Here is a 16,276-nt window from a genome sequence, read left to right on the forward strand (position 1 = left end):
TTAAGAAATGAATGCCCTTATAGGATGTTGCTAGGCAACCACAACACTTGTCAGTCTTGGAGCCTTGGTTTCTATCAGTAAAAGGCAGAATATCATACCATCATTCCACTCTGGGGGCTGTCATTCAAGTGAGAGAACAATGATGCTACTCCCAAGGTCTGTAATTCCACTCGGGGGCCGTCATTCTAGTCTAAAAACACTTATGTCACTGTTAGGGATTGTCCTTCCACTCTGGTGGCTGTTATTCCACTCCCAGAACATTTATGCCATAGTCATGGACCACCATTCTACTCTAGGGGCTGTCATTCCAGCCCCAGAATTCTCATGCCATTCCAGGGGACCATCATTCCACTGGGGGGGCTGACATTCCAGTCCTAGAACACTTATGGGGACCGTCATACCACTCTGAGGGCTGTCATTCTAGGCACAGGGCAGACATTTCAAACCCATTCCACATTTTCATCGCACCTTTTCTGCACTGTAACTGTGACGTATCTCAATGGAGCTCATGCAAATCAATTTGCATTCCTGTCTCCTATTATATCCAATGGGCCATCAAGTTTCTCCCCTTGTTCCCAATGGGCATTGTTGTCATTCCTTTTCGTATACCCCAAACCTGGGCATAAAGCTGCCCTTGAGTCTTGGGATTTTCTTCCAAGGCCTGTACATATTCGTAAAGTGTCAGAAGTATTCATTTGAAAACATGATTTAAAAATGCCTTTCGGCTGCTAGAGATGCGATAGAATAACCAGCATAATTATTAGGATAGAATAATTAGCATGACACCAGGTAGGACACTTAGCTCCAGGCCTTGGGTACAGCACTGCGACACAGCCCATCCCATAAACAAACAATACAGACACGCATTCTAAGCGGCAATGGACGCATTCCTTGGTTCTTCTAAGTTGGGGCAGCCCATCTATTCTTTTTTTTTTTTTAAAAAACTATTTTTATTTTTTACAATTAACATAACATAAAAACAATATCCACTACTAAAAATTAATAATAGTAAAAGAGACAAGTAATTAACAATATAATGTTAATATAATTCCCCCTCTCCCTCTTCCGTCTAAAGATAAATTGTATAAACTTTTGCTAATGGAACTAAACCCAATTATTTTTATGTAACCTATTCTTATATCTAACATTATTAAATCAATACCTAATATAAAATTAATACAAAATATATTTTAACTAGTGTATTTTAGTCCTATTCAACATTATCAAATCAAGACCTAATATAAAATTAATAAAAAGTAAAAAAATGAAATTAGATCAAAAAATGTTCTTTAAATGGTCCCTGGGGGCAGCCCATCTATTCTGTGGCCTGGGGAGAGCGAGCAGTTTCCTTCTTATCGAACGGGGATGGTCATCTGGTCGACCTCCAGGGTTCATTCTGCAAGAGAGTCCGGCTCCGTCCTCGGCGAAGCACGTGCGGCCGCGCAGGCCCGTCACCGGAGGGCGGGTCCCTCGTTTTGGCCCCGCCTCCCTCCTCGCCCGGCCACGTGGTCGGGCGCCTCGGCAGCCGACAGGCGGGCATGCCGAGGTCCGGCTCGCGCGCCGAGACCCCGCCCAGTGGGGGCGCGTCACTCGCCCGGGTTGAAATGCTGCTCCTGCCCGGCCGCCGAAGGTAGAGAGCGGGAGCTGCGTGCCAGCCGCCGCCGCCGCGCAGCCGAGGAGGGGAGGGGCGCGATGTGCCGGCCGGCTCTGACCCGGCTGCTGCTCGTCCATCTGCTGCTGCTGGAGCTGCGCCTCGCCCAAGGTGGGTCCGGGCCAGGGGGAGGCACCAGGCAGGCGCCGGGGCCACTGAGCGAGTGCGAGCGGGCCACGCGGTGGGGGCGGGGGAGAGAGACCCCGGCCCAAGCGATGCATGCTCGTGTGCGGGGTGGGGGCCGAGCCCCTGGGCCGCACGCTGCCGCCGGAGGACGGGGATGCAGGGCCGGTGCCCGTCTTTTTTTTTGCGCCCTAGGCGAGGCTAAGTCCTTGTGCCGCCGCCGCCCCCATTGCTAACCAATTTGCAGAAACAGACGCCTTGCAGAGAAAAACAAAAGCCTGATGCGTTCCTGCAACCCTTTGTAGAAGACGTTATAATTAATTCTATCCCGTGGCGCTGTTGTGGGACTTCTCTTTAAAAAATAAATAAATATATAAATAAATATATAAATTGTCATTTGCATTTTTTCAAGAAACTAGTCTGTTTACAACGGTGCCCCTCTGAGGTCTGCGCCCTAGGCGACCGCCTAGTTCGCCTCCTGGTAGCGCCGGCCCTGCGGGGAGGGGAGGCTGAATAAGGGTCAGCGGGCAGGCGGCACCTGCGGGTGGCTGTCAGGCAACAAAACCAGCCCGGCCGTGTGGAACCAGCCCACCTCGCGGGGCAGATGCGCCCCGAGCCAGAAAAAACGCTCCATTTGCGAGCTGCCCTTCCGGCGCTCCTCTTGCCTGCCTGCCCGCCCTCTCCCGCTCAGATGCCAGGGGTCAGCACCCAGATCTGGAGAAATAAGGGCGCGATATTTATTGGGGGGGGGGAGGGAGAGTTATTCTTTGGACCCCGTCGCCCCTTTTCCCAACAGCGCCGAGGTGGGAACGGCGTTCGGGGACAGCAGGGAGAGCATCAGCCCAGGAGCTCCGCGTCTTTGGCTTAGGACGCGCCTTTGTTGTCAGCCTGCTTGCTCGTTTCCCTCCGGTCCCCGGGCACGGCCGCCTCCCCAAAATCGGGCGGGGTGGGCAGGTGGGGATCGAGCCTGCCTTTTGCCCATGGAGCTGTGCTTCCCTCTCCCCATTGTCGAGGGTCTTTGTGCGCCTTTTCTGGCTCTCGGAGAACCGGGGGGGGGGGAGACGCGGCCTAGAGCTCTCTGCAAGCGGATGGCGAAAGGGATGGCCGAGAATCGTGGCGGCGTGGGGAGGGTGTGTGTATGTGTCTGTTTTTGCTAAGACCCCCGGCTGGGTTTCCTGAGCCTGTCTCTCCCATCCCCCCCCCCCCTGCCCATTGCAGGCTCCGCGAAGGAGTGCGAGGACGACCAGTTCCAGTGCAGGAACGAGCGCTGCATCCCTTCCATCTGGAAATGCGACGAGGATGACGATTGCTCGGATAACAGCGACGAGGCGGATTGCCGTGAGTATTCCGGGCCCCGCCCCCCCTCTCTCTGGGTTAGGGGGTGGGAATGCCGTCCGTGACCTAAACCACCCGAGGATTTTTCCGCGATGCGGGAAGGGGCGGGTTTACGTTTCTACCCATGCAAAGAGTGGCTGTCGGCGTTCAAAGGGGAAGGCTTGTAGGCACTTATCGTCGAAGGCTTTCACGGTCAGAGTTCATTGGTTCTTGTAGGTTATCCGGGCTGTGTAAAAATACCAAGACCCCGGTTACACAGCCCGGGTAACCTACAAGAACCTTGTAGGCACCTCTTTGGATCTAAGCCGTGATGCAACCCGCGGGAGGCTCGGCTTCTCTTACGGGGTCGGCCGGACTGTTTCCCCTTTGCGGAAAGGGCCCGGCGCGAGAAGCCCGGCTTCCAAGTCCCGCCGCGCAGCGTGGGCCGCCAGCTCTCTTCCCGTTTATGAATGAAAGGGCGTCTTTTGCCGGCGACTTTTTGATTGGCTGCCGGGGAACCGCCAGATGAGTCACATGGTACCGACTCCGTTCGAAGACAGATGAGAGGGGCGGAAGGAAGAGGGCTGGAGCCGCCTCGGGCCGGCCTCCTCTCCCCCGCCTTTGCAAGGCCACGCCTCCCTGCCCTTGGCTTAGGAAGGGGGTGGGAGGCTGCTTTGACAGTCCAAATTTACTCAAAGCAGTTTATTACTGCACTGTCGTCATGAATCCTTTAGGGCCAGCAACCGTTAAGCTCTTTAACAGGAAAAGCCAAGCCAAGTGATGATTCAGTCTGGCGAATTCTTCAAAGTACAGTTACCAGGAAGTGAAAGCTCCCATTGTGTAAAAACTTCCCTTTAAGAATATGGGAAATGGCTCTTATCAAAATTCAAACTGCCTTCGTTTGAATAAAATTGTTTGAATAAAATAATTCAAATTATTCATGCTGCCTGTGTGATATTAAGGTATTAAGTTCTGGCTGACCTAATGCTGATGTGTTTTGTGTAAGTTTCAGTCTATGGAGTAAATGTTGTTCTGTGCAAGTTGAGTTTTAGGAATTATGTTTATAGAAAGATCAGAATGTTGCCTTTGTTGTTGTTTATTGCTCTTCTGGTGCAAAAGCTGCTAATGGAACTATTGGTCATCATAGACTTCTACATTCTCAGCTGCGCTTGTGTCTGGTTGCTGATGGGATAATGATGTTATGTAAGATTAAAGCTAATGATTCAGGCTGGGGTTATAAATGGCTGAGGAGCATGTAGTTAGTGTCAGCTGAAAGATAATATTAAGCTCAATATTATAAAGCCCCAAAATATTGTCGAAGCCTTTCACGGTCAGAGTTCATTGGTTCTTGTAGGTTATCCGGGCTGTGTAAAGCCCCTTTAAACTGCAGAGCAGTGGTAAAGTTTCTACTTCAAGTATGCTTGAAGAAGAGGCAGGATATTATTTAGTAAAGCAGCTACAGAATGAACATTATATTATAATTTATGAAGTCTTCAGTGCTGCTCCCATAAACCAGGAGTGCTCAGCCAAAGGAACTAGCGGGTGGCAGCACACCCCAGAGAGGAATAAATTATATGTGCAGCTTTTTTATTAAAAAAAAATCCTTTTAGCAACAAGAGAGAAACCCAACATCAGAAAAAAAACAAAGCACATCGCACTGTCTGTGAAAAATGTTTAAGGCCTAGTTCTCACAAAGAGAGAATAAGATGATTAAACTTGTGTCCCGATTGTCCTACTTCCCAGCCAACCAACCCCCACCCCTCTAAGCATATAGAATATAGATATGATTTTATCTTAACCTTTATCTATCTTGGAACTCTTCTATGTAGAGGATCATTTTTCTCATTCTATCACGTGAGCCCTCATCTGTATTCTGAAGTAATACAGTCTAGGCACAAGTTTGCCGTTTTGTTGGTTGTTAGAACAAGGCCTAAGTAGCAGATGTGTATTAGGTGTGATACAGTCCTCATGGAGGAACTTGTGCCCCCTCTATTTTATGTGTAGGAGGGAGCTATTAATGCCTGTGAGAGAACTTCAGAATGTCTTGCATGTCTGACAAAATGTCTTTTCAAACCTCCAAAGAGAAAATACTTGGTGTATAATTCAAATTACACTGGCCTAGAAGTATAGGTCTGTTGGAGAAGAGCTTGTTCTGTTCAGATGTTGTGTGAATGCTTATTTCAAGACAAAATAATCTTGTGTTTGTTAAAGCTCCTCCTTATATTGTTCTTTTTAGGGTTTTTTTTTTTTAAATCCTGGATAAAATGAGTTCACTCCATGTCTCTCGGGAGGATTTTTATATGCCGTGTTTTTCTGTGACATTATTGACAAAGTTATTAAACAGTGAATTGGAACACTGAGAATTTCCTGCTCCAATATTACGCTTCCAGCCTCTTTGATCACAGATCCATGCAGGGTATAATGACTATTTGTATGGTAGTCATGTTTGTTTACTCACCGTTAGATAAAACAGCAGAGTACTCCCTCCCCCTTGTGCTTCACACCCCATATTCCCAAGCACCTGTAGTTCTGGTAAGGTCACTATTAGTAGTGCTTAGTAACTATTTTTGAATAAAAAATTAAAGTTTATATACTGGGACTTTGCCATAGTTATGAAATAAAACCATATCAAATAATTGTTGTTAATGTACCATTTCCTCACAAATTAATCTTCAAGAGCTAATTGCTGAATTTGTCAGTGAATTTTACATTTATCCTTTCCATTCTGAAAAGACATCCCTTCCCTGCTTTTCCTGAGTGGATGTGTGTGAAGCTTTTGTTTGAAAGAATTTGTTGCCTTTACCAATGTGTAGAGACAACAGAACTCTTTGGTTCTGATTCCTGTGATCTAAAAGGACCAAATATTAGCCAGAGTTCACTAGTTATCTTTTGATTCTGCAAGGCAGGGAAAGGTTAGTTGGTACCTTGAGTTGCTTTAAAGCTCATAGTATTTGTACAACTAATTAAGTACAAATCACGGATGTGACTATGCCCTACATTTTAGTTTTTAAAAATATGAACCATTATTTCATTTATTGCATTTAGCTTCAGTGGCAGAAATATGTATTTATGTGAATGAAAATAATAATCTTATAAAATAAAATTGGCCTGGGTGTGAGTGTCAATACTCCCAAGTTACATAAGGATATAGTTCCATTTTTAATAGCTTAATGAGTACTGATGTTCTAGTTTGTTCTGCGGAGGGATAAGCTTAGTTGGGCAGTTGGCAGTACTCACCATGCTTCTTGAAAGCAGCTTTCTTTGTACAGACAGCTGCTGTCCTGTGGTTCTGCTTCTTGGCTGTCCTGGTGCTTGCTTTGTGGCGAAGAAATGTTAGATTTAAGGGTGTTCTTTCAGCAGGCATCCACCCTTAGAAAGCCTTTGGTTAGGATATTTTGCTTCTTTTGCCCCGCTTATAGCTATGATAAGAGCCTGCACTTTAGGTAAACATGCTACTACTACACTTGAGAATGTGTAGCTGATCAGGGAAGCAAAGGACTAATGGGTAATTCTTAGTAGTAAATGGGCAGTAAAATAGGTAGGGTTCTTAGTAATAGATTTTAGTAGGTATAATAAACTATGAAGGTGTCTTTTATTCTGTTAGGCGTGATGCAATAGGGATTTCCTGTTTGGATCTTTCACCAGTTTTTTCCTGCCACAGTATTGCTTGTTCCTTTTTTAACGAAAGGGGATTCTATAACATCTCCTAAACAGGTTAGCGCAATTGTTTACATTTGTGGCATAGCTGATTTGAAAGACTAGTTTGCTTAGCATAACGGTTAACTTTGCCCAGAATGCTAAAAGTGGTTGTCTAAGCAAAGGGCTACGTAAGATTACTAGATGTTGGTTCAAGATAGGGTGAATAAATGTACAGAAGGAAGAATGGTCAAGAAAGCAGTCTTTCATGGTACTAGAATGTGACAATCTTTACCTTCTGAAATTTTATCTTCAGTCACTCTGAATCTGGTTATCCTAACACAGGATGCACAGGTATAGTTCAGATGTCTCACTAACCAGTCACCAAACTTGGGCTAGGCAGTGTAGATGAAGCTGATAATGTTGGCCTAATTTGTGAAGAGGAAGCCAGTCTAACATCTGCTAGGCTAGCATCTCTTTCAATACTATTAATTTTATCAGCTACTTCAGGTACAATTGGAAGGCTTGGACAGGATTGATCAGGACAAGCATAGGTGCCAATTCTTCAATGTCTTTTTTTACAGTGGAATGTTGGAAGTTTTGAGCCATCAGAAACAACCATTCCTTCACCGAACAATGTAAGTCTGACAGAAACTCCCAAGGGCCTCCTGTTTACATCAGCTAAGAGACTTATCTTTAGTAAAGAAGTGCATGTCCTTGGTTAATAACTGTTTGTATGCAAAGTATTCATATTTTGGAATACATATTTTTCCTTCGTGTTGTAGATGACCAGGCTGTGTGGAGACTCAGTTCTCTAAAATAAGACGCCTGTTGCTCTGTTTCTTTGCCCTTGGCACCACTTAGAACAAATAAAATAATGTGATAAAATTGCTTATAAATCTGGGGCAAATTCTTTTCATCTGGGCTATAAAGGTTTCTAACTGTCAAGAGAAATAAAACTTGTGGGGAAAATCCTCCTGAAACCATTCAGATCTGAACTTCTGAAGAACATTGTGCAAATTTTCTAATATTTTAGTTCAGGCCTATTGGGACAGGAAATATTTGCCTTACCATTCATAGGATTCTGAGTTTTGAGATTATGGTGGTTTGTCAAATAATACTATTTTGGGATGATTTCATTGCTCAGTGTTATAGGAAGGGGCATGACCTGAGTGGGGTTTTAATGTGAGCAGCGACTCTTTTCAAAGAGTCTTCCTTTAGTAGCCATCCATGGCTACTAGTCAAAATGGATACTAGTCATGATGCATACTTATTCTGTCCAGAAGAGCATGCCTATTATATTAGATGCTATGGAACACAGGCAGGATAATACTGCTTGTGGGCTTCCTAGAAGCGCCTGGTTGGCAACTCTGTGAACTTGATGGACTTTATGTGTCTTGGTCTGATCCAGTATGGCTTCTCTTATGTTCTCATGTTCTTCCTGCCCCCTTCAGTGCTGCAGCAGGCAATGGCTTTAACTCTGCTTCTGGAACTTGAAGGCCCAGAGCACCCTCTCCACTCCCCAGCCAACTCCCTCTTCTGCCACAGTGTTCCTTGCTGTATGGCTGAATATGAGGCATGAAGGACCCAGGCAGAGTGAACAGAAAACTGTTTCTCAAATACTGTAACAGTTAGATAAGCAAGTGAATAAACATTAACCAGAATTAATATAGGGTACACTACAAGCACACAGGGTAAAGCTCACATGGAAAAGAAACTGGCTGGAAAACAATAGTTTCCTAAAGTGACTAACTAGATTCCTACTACTTTATTAAAACCTGACCCTTTCAGGCCAGACTCATCCCCACCTTGGGATGAGGGATCTTCCCTCCCTGTGCAGGATTTATACGCTTTGTCAAGACTCAACCTCTTCATCAGTTATTGGTTCCTTCATTTCTCTCACATGAACACATGAAGCTGCCTTATGCTGAACCAGATTCTTGGTCCATCAAAGTCAGTGTTGTCTACTCAGACCGGCAGTGGCTCTCCAGGGTCCCAGGCAGAGGTCTTTCACATCACCTACTTGCCTAGTCCCTTTAACTGGAGATGCCAGGGATTGAACCTCTACCACTGAGGCACAGCCCCTCCATTTCCCCAGTCCAATGCTGAAGCTTGGAGGGTGCCTGGGAAATGTAGACCTGTAGGGAAATTAGCAGCAAGGCCTGAGTCCTGTGTGTGAGGGAAATGCTGTCTTGAAAGCCTGCAGGCTGCTCCACTCTTCAACCTCAAGCCCAAGTATTGTGACATTCCAAGTGTGAAATATTGCTGCATCTTATTTATATTAGACATTTATATTCTGCTTCTTTATTGTAAAAGCATTCAAGGCAACATAAAATAAAACTGAAAATTATAGAAAAACCTGGTAGTTAATAAATTAAAGAGAATTGAAACACACATAAAACGGCAGCAAGATAATAAACAATAATTTTCAAATCCAGAAACCTAATCACTACCAAAAGCTTGTAATGAAGATGTCTGGCAAATGTGTCTGGAAAAGGAGTTTTCTCAGCTGGGGTTCCACTTCAGACAAGGCCCTGTTTCCAAGACCAGGAGCCATCTACCTGGAGCAGGGCTGCTAGGTGTCAGAATGGGTCAAGGTAATTCATCTCCTCCAGGAGTGCTTGGAGCTGCCACCCCCTGCTCAGATGTGGTTGTTTAGGAAGACGTTTTTGCCTCAACCAGAGTATCTAGTAACTCTGAGTTCTGGGGAAAGATCTTGGAGGATCTCATTGTTGCTATAGGAGCATAAGTAGAGACCAGTGGTCTGTCTAGTTCAGCACATTGCTTTATACAGTGACTTATCCTGGACTGCCGAACAACAGGCCACCGAGGCTAAGGTCTCCTCAGAGTTGTCTATTAAAACTAGTATACAGAGTATGCTGCCTCTGTGTATGGAGGTTCCTTTTAGTCACTATAGCTAGTACCCATTGATGGGTTGCTCCTCCATGAATCTGTCTCACCCCCTTTTAAAGCTCATGGACTCCTTCTACTGATGGACAACACTGTGTTTCTCTTTGGTTTAAATCATGGTGTGGCCACACCCCACCCCATTAATCAGCTTTTAAGTATATAAGATGAAGCCTGTTGGACTGAACAAAGGTCTACCTAGTCAAAACCCTTCTTTTCACCTAGGCAGCTGCTAGTTGCTTCTAGGAAGCAACTTACAAGAAGGTCATAAAGGCCTTCCCCAGTTTGTTCCTACCATCTAGTATTTAAGAACATAAGAAAGGGGGTTACCGCACTTTGTATTCCCAGCGATGTATTAAGAGTTTGAAAATGTTGTAAAAAACATCGCTTTAAAAGGGTTTTTGGATAACACGGCTTATAAATGGTTGGAAGACGTCTTCACAGCTAAAGGGGCCAAACAAAGTGCGAACAGTATTTTTTATAACGTTTTCAAACTCTTAATACATCGGGGGGAATACATAGAAAGTGTGAACAGTATTTTTTATAACATTTTCAAACTCTTAATACATCGCTGGGAACACAAGTGCGGTAACCCCCAAAGGCCCTGCTGGATCAGACCAAGGCCCATCAAGTCCAGAAGTCTGCTCACACAGTGGCCAACCAGGTGCCTCTAGGAAGCCACAAACTGCTGTTAATGGAAAGTCTTGCTCAGAAGTTAATCTATTAGGTACTTGGTCTCGGTAATAAGCACCGGTCATAGTGTATTGTGACACATGGGTGTTTACGTTTAACAGATGAAAAAGATTAGTTCTTTTTCAAGCATCAACAAGGCTCTCGTTACCACCTGTGTCATGTTCCAGTGGTGGCAGTTTGTGAAAGCTGCAGGTAGCAGTTAATTACCCTCACCAACGGAGTTGTAAAATAACTGTTCTAAGCCCTTGTTTGACCAGATGTAAACAAATATCGTGCAGTAGACTAAGTCTGATAACATTGCTTCTTAAACAGTCATTGGCCTTTTGAAACATTGTGATGGAAAGATTTACAAAAAAAGGTGATGGCAAACACACTGATGTAAAGTGGAAAATAGAGGCATTTAGAATATGTGTTAACTCATGAAGATACCAGCTAGCCCAACATGTTTTGTGCTGTGCAGGTGAGTCTCTTATTTGATTCAGCTACATGGAAACTATTCAACTTGGTGTTGTTGTTTTTTTAATGAAGCCAGCAGAGACTTCTATTCATTAGAATGGCCAAAAATGTCCAGTTGTATACCTCTTGGTAGCTTCATCTGATAATCAGATACTCCCTGAAAAAGAGCTGCATGGTTTTGTGTTGGGTTTGTGAGTATCCCAGTGAATCACACACAGTGCAATCCTGTGCGATGTTACTGCTGTGTTAAACCCATTTAAGCAGGTGGACTGCCAACTTGGAAGTATTTAAGTGGGGAGTGGACATGTTCATGGAGGAGAGGGCTATTCATGGCTACTAGTAAAAATGGATCCTAGACATGATGCATGCCTCTTCTCTCCAGGGATCAGAGGAGCATGCCTATTATATTAGGTGCTTTGGAACACAGGAAGGATAATGCTGCTGCAGTCATTTTGTTTGTTGGCTTCCTAGAGGCACCTGGTTGGCCACTGTGTGAACAGACTACTGGACTTGATGGACCTTGGTCTGACCCAGCCTTTCTTATGTTCTTATGATTTGGACTTGAGTGACTCCATTGCATTGGCATGGGGTACTCCTATTGCATCTAAATTGTCTGCTTTGCGGTGTGGTTGTACTTAGCAACATGGAAGGGTTGTAGAAGTAAAGGGGTAAATCTGACGCTAGGGAAGTACTAAATGGATGTCTAGTCAGAACATTCGCTGACTGTTTATCAGACTTGTTTGGCTGCGAATTTAGTTTGCACCAGGATTATTGCAACAAATAAAAACATGCACCAAAGAAAATAAGCTGTTTGTTGATTGTGTTGTAGCCCACAGGACTAGCAGAGTCCTCCAACTATAATGCTGCTACTTTTTGATTTTGTAATACTGGTATATTACCAGTGGGGTACCACAGGGGTCTGTCCTGGACTGGTCCTATTTAATATTTTTATAAATGACTTGGATGATGGAATAGAGAGCGTGCTAATCAAATTTGCAGATGACACCAAGTTAGGAGGGGTAGTTAATACACCGGAGGGTAGGGTCAGAGTTCAGAATGACCTCGATAGACTGGAGAGCTGGGCCATAAGCAATAAAATGGATTTCAATAGGGAGAAGTATAAAGTTCTTCACCTAGGCAGAAACAACATAAGGCACAGGTACAGGATGGGAGATAGTTGGCTTGACAACAGTACATGTGGAAGAGATCTGGGAGTCTTAGTGGACCACAAACTGAACATGAGTCAACAGTGTGATATGGCTGCTAAGAAAGCCAATGCAATTCTGGGCTGCATCAATAGGAGTATTGTGTCTAAATCAAGGGAAGTAATACTACCACTGTATTCTTCATTGGTCAGACCTCACTTGGAATACTGTGTCCAGTTTTGGGCTCCACAATTTAAGAAGGATGTTGACAAGTTGGAGCGTGTCCAAAGGAGGGCGACCAGAATGGTCAAAGGTCTGGAATCCATGCCCTATGAGGAGAGACTTAGGGAGTTGGGTTTGTTTAGTTTGGAGAAGAGAAGGTTGAGGGGAGACATGATAGCCATGTTTAAATATTTGAAGGGATGTCATGTTGATGAGGGAACTAGCTTGTTCTCTGTTGCTCCAGAGACTAGGACACGGAGGAATGGATTTAAACTAAGAGAAAAACGATTCCACCTAAACATTAGGAAGAACTTTCTGACGGTGAGGGCTGTTCGACAGTGGGATGTGCTGCCTCAGAGGGTGGTGGAGTCCCTGCTTTGGAGGTCTTTAAGCAGAGGCTAGATGGCCATCTGTCGGGAGTGCTTTGATTGTGGGATCCTGCATGGCGGGGGGAGAGTTGAAGTCACTGGGATGTGGGGGGAGGTAGTTGTTAATTTCCTGCATTGTGCAGGGGGTTGGACTAGATGACCCTGGTGGTCCCTTCCAACTCTATGATTCTATTCTATGATTACTTGATACCTTATCCAGATGTTGAGAAACAGACATTTGTATTTTTTTTGTTTGTATTGTATTATGATGTTATTTTTGTTTATTTTTTGTTTAATTATAAAAAAGCAATAAAAATTATATATATATATATATATATATATATATATATATATATATATATATATATATATATATATATATATATATATATATATATATAAAAAGAAACAGACATTGAGAGAGAAGGAGTGTTTGTTCTTTCTGTATTTTTCTCGTGTAGGCGAGCCAGCCCTGTTGGAGAGTTGGACTAGGATCTAAGTGACCCTGGTTCAATTCCCTACCCCAGTTCAAGCCAAAGAAGTTTGTTGAGTGACTTTGGGCCAATCACACACTAACCTTCCTCAGAAACATATAAGGATAAAATGGGGAAGAAGAGAATGTTTTGTAAGCCATTTTAGGTCCCCTCCAGGGAGATAAGTGGAGTATAAATTAAGTAAGTAAATGAATGTCTTGAGCAAACTCCATGAATTGCAGATATTATTTGGACCCAAAACATTGTCTAGTTATAGAATTCACACATGGAAAGATACGTCATGAATAAATACTGTGGATGCTGGAAATAATGGATTGTGTTCAGTATGATCTCAGCTTAAAAAAACATGCTATAAATTTACGGCCCTTTGTATCTTGAATAGAACACCTCCCACTCCTTTTAGAGACAGGGAAATATTGATTCCTTTATCTCTTTGACTTAGGACAAAAGGCAGGCTGGCTTCATGTTTTTGTCTCTCCCCCTCCCCCCTTTTAGTGCCTCCATTAGGGATTTTGGCAGGAGTTCAACAAGCTAGTTGGCATCAGCTTTGGCGGCTAGCTTGATCCTGAACGTCTGTAGAATTTTCTTGGATAGTAGGGAAAAACAATTCTCTTGCTGTTAAAGCAAACTGGTTACCAGTATTTCTTTAGTGACATGGTTCCATTTTAATTGATTTCCTAATAATTTATAACAGTACTTCTCTTGGTCCAAAACCACTGCATTGTGAATCTTACAAGTTTAAATCATGTTGATCAAGGATTTTTGTTTTTAAATAGCAAATCTTGTATAAAGGGGGCTTATAAATAGGATCAGTTGAAGGTCCCAACCTTCTCCTTGGCTTAGTAGAATTCTGATCATATACTCTTCTTTGAAAAGTCACTGCAAGACCAACAGATTTCCCTGAAGAAGCCTCTTGGGGTGAAATGCGTAGGGAATGTTAACTGAGTAATAAAATATATTTTTACCTATTTTGCACCATCAGCCTTGGCCTTATTTTTATCTCCTGTAGCTGATGTGGCCCTTTTATTTCTCTTTGCAAGTGGAATTCTTAAAACTTCTACTTTTGCCTAGAAATAGTTTCAGCTTTTGTTCAAGAACACAATGTCAATTTGCTAACACTAGCTTACAAATGAAGAACCAGCTTGTATAACGTAATAACATACACAGCATGCATCTTGAGAAATGTCTCCTACCACTGAAGGCCAAACTACATGATACATATCGCATGCACATGCAGCTCCAACCCCCACTACACCCTGGCCATTTTGGTTCTCTTGCCCACATGCCATGGTTCCAAGCAAAATTGGGCCCTTATAGACTTTTTACGATGACTTTTCCCACAACTTCTTTGTGGGAAAGAGTGAGTTGGGTATGAGTTCCCTAGATCTGACTTTTTAAAAGTATCATGTAGTTTGGTCCTGAGTCAACTTGTTTCCTCAAACTGGAGTGATTTATTTTTAATAAAGAGTCCAAACAGGTTGACAGTGGGCAGATGGTTGAAGTAGGATGTTCCTGATAAGGGACCAGGTTGACACATGTCTGGTTTTGTTACACTCTGTGTTAGATTTTGTTCTACTCATGCTAATCTTGTATGTTTTTAGTATACAAAATATTTTTAAATTATTGTGTCTTTGCAGCAGTCTTGTGAGGTAGCTTGTCCCTGTTTTACAAAACAGACTTCAGGCCAGTTAGTGAGTCTGTAGCTCAGGAGGGGTTTGAACACAAATTTTCTAGGTCCAAGAAGAATTCTCTAGCAAGGTAAAAACGGAGGGAATTCTCACATTGTCCGTTTTCAGAGCTTTATCACACTAAACTAGAAATGTAGAAGGTACTGGCTATTGTGTTCCATAGGGGTTTCTTCGACAGTCTTCCGCATTGCTTGGCTACCCCACTGACCCTTCTATTCTCTGTTATTGTGGTTTGGCAGGGTCAACTAATTTTTTCTGTGTGGATTGTGGTGATCCATCTGTTGAACTTGTACATTTGTTTCTGACAATACCTATGTGCCTTTTAAAGAACTTGGAATCCTAGGCTTCGTCTCCGTGAATGGCCATAGGCCTGGGATGAGGCTCAAGGATGCTACCTTATGAAGGTGTCAAAGGAAGCTTTGACTGAGGTTGTAACATTCATTATAGGTATTCCAGAGTGACTTCTGTATCTGTCTCAGACTTACCCCCCTTTTTGGCAGCTTTCTCTGGATTGGAGGATAGTGTTCAGGAGTTGACAGTTTTTGGGAGGGAAAACTGGGAAATGCAGTCCTTCTGGGAAGGAGATGGGAGTACAACCCTCCATTTGCTAATACCTGCGTTCGTTTAGCTTCTCCCACAAGTACACTTTAAAAAACAGTCCAGAACTTTACTTGTACCTCACTTAGAAGTAGTAAGGGTAAGATAAAATTAGGCATTAATTAAAGTGACGATGGTGGATTAGAGAGTGTCTTCCGTTTTAACTTCTGTGCTGAAGGTTTGCAATGCTGCTTGCTTAAACATTGCAAATGGTGGTATGTTTGAACTGATATCATACTTGTCTGTGGCCTAGAGAGCTGTTTAATTCTGATGCCATTTGTCCTCTGGCATCAACATCTGGTGCTGGCTGTTGGAAAGGTACCCAATTTTATGTCGCATATTTGGGAAGGTATATAAAATAATGAGCTTGATTTTTTTTAAAAACACAACCCATTTCATCTTGGCTTCATGAATATTTACACCAGTTCAAGTGCAGCAATGGAAGCGTTTTGATATAATTAATGCACATTTCTTTCCCTCTTTATGAAAAACTTTATTTTAAATGACAATAACTTGCATGTTTTAGAAAAAATAAGAGGGGAGCCACAGCTCTGAAGTGTGGAATCTGTGAAGGAACTTCTTAAGATGAGGGACACTGAGGATGTCCCAAGGGGTAGTCAAATGCAATAAGCTTGGATCCAGTGTGAACATCAATGGTTATTCTTTTGCATGGTCCATAACAGATTGGTAGAAGGTATGCTTTTTTTCCTACCATTCTTCTATGAATAACTTTGAGTTATTTTTCAATATAGAAGATGGTTTTTTTCATATTAGGATATCATACTAGAAACTATATACGGCTACCTTATAATATGCTCGGATCATTCATTTATGTTCTTTATAATGTTTTAATTTTTAAAAGAATAATGTAATTACTCATCTGTTATATATTTTAATTGAATTTATGGTGTATTTTGTATTAGATCCCCTGTCAAAGCAAATTGTGAAACGCGAAGGGATCTAGAACAGCTAAATAAACTCT

At 43.1% G+C, this 16,276-nt stretch overlaps 1 protein-coding gene across 1 annotated transcript in view; it reads left to right on the forward strand.

Moving 5' to 3' along the window:
* Window positions 1-1,692: 1,692 nt before the first annotated feature.
* The window catches only part of LRP8 (LDL receptor related protein 8), a 255,962-nt gene continuing 241,378 nt past the window's right edge, over window positions 1,693-16,276 (forward strand). Inside the window, exons 1-2 of the mRNA XM_056844773.1 lie at window positions 1,693-1,762; window positions 2,993-3,112. Coding sequence (XP_056700751.1) covers window positions 1,693-1,762; window positions 2,993-3,112 — 190 coding nt within the window. The remainder of the gene's footprint in view (window positions 1,763-2,992; window positions 3,113-16,276) is intronic.

This window comes from Euleptes europaea, chromosome 2, assembly GCF_029931775.1.
Source record: "Euleptes europaea isolate rEulEur1 chromosome 2, rEulEur1.hap1, whole genome shotgun sequence".
In the NCBI taxonomy this organism is placed as follows: Eukaryota; Metazoa; Chordata; class Lepidosauria; order Squamata; family Sphaerodactylidae; genus Euleptes; species Euleptes europaea.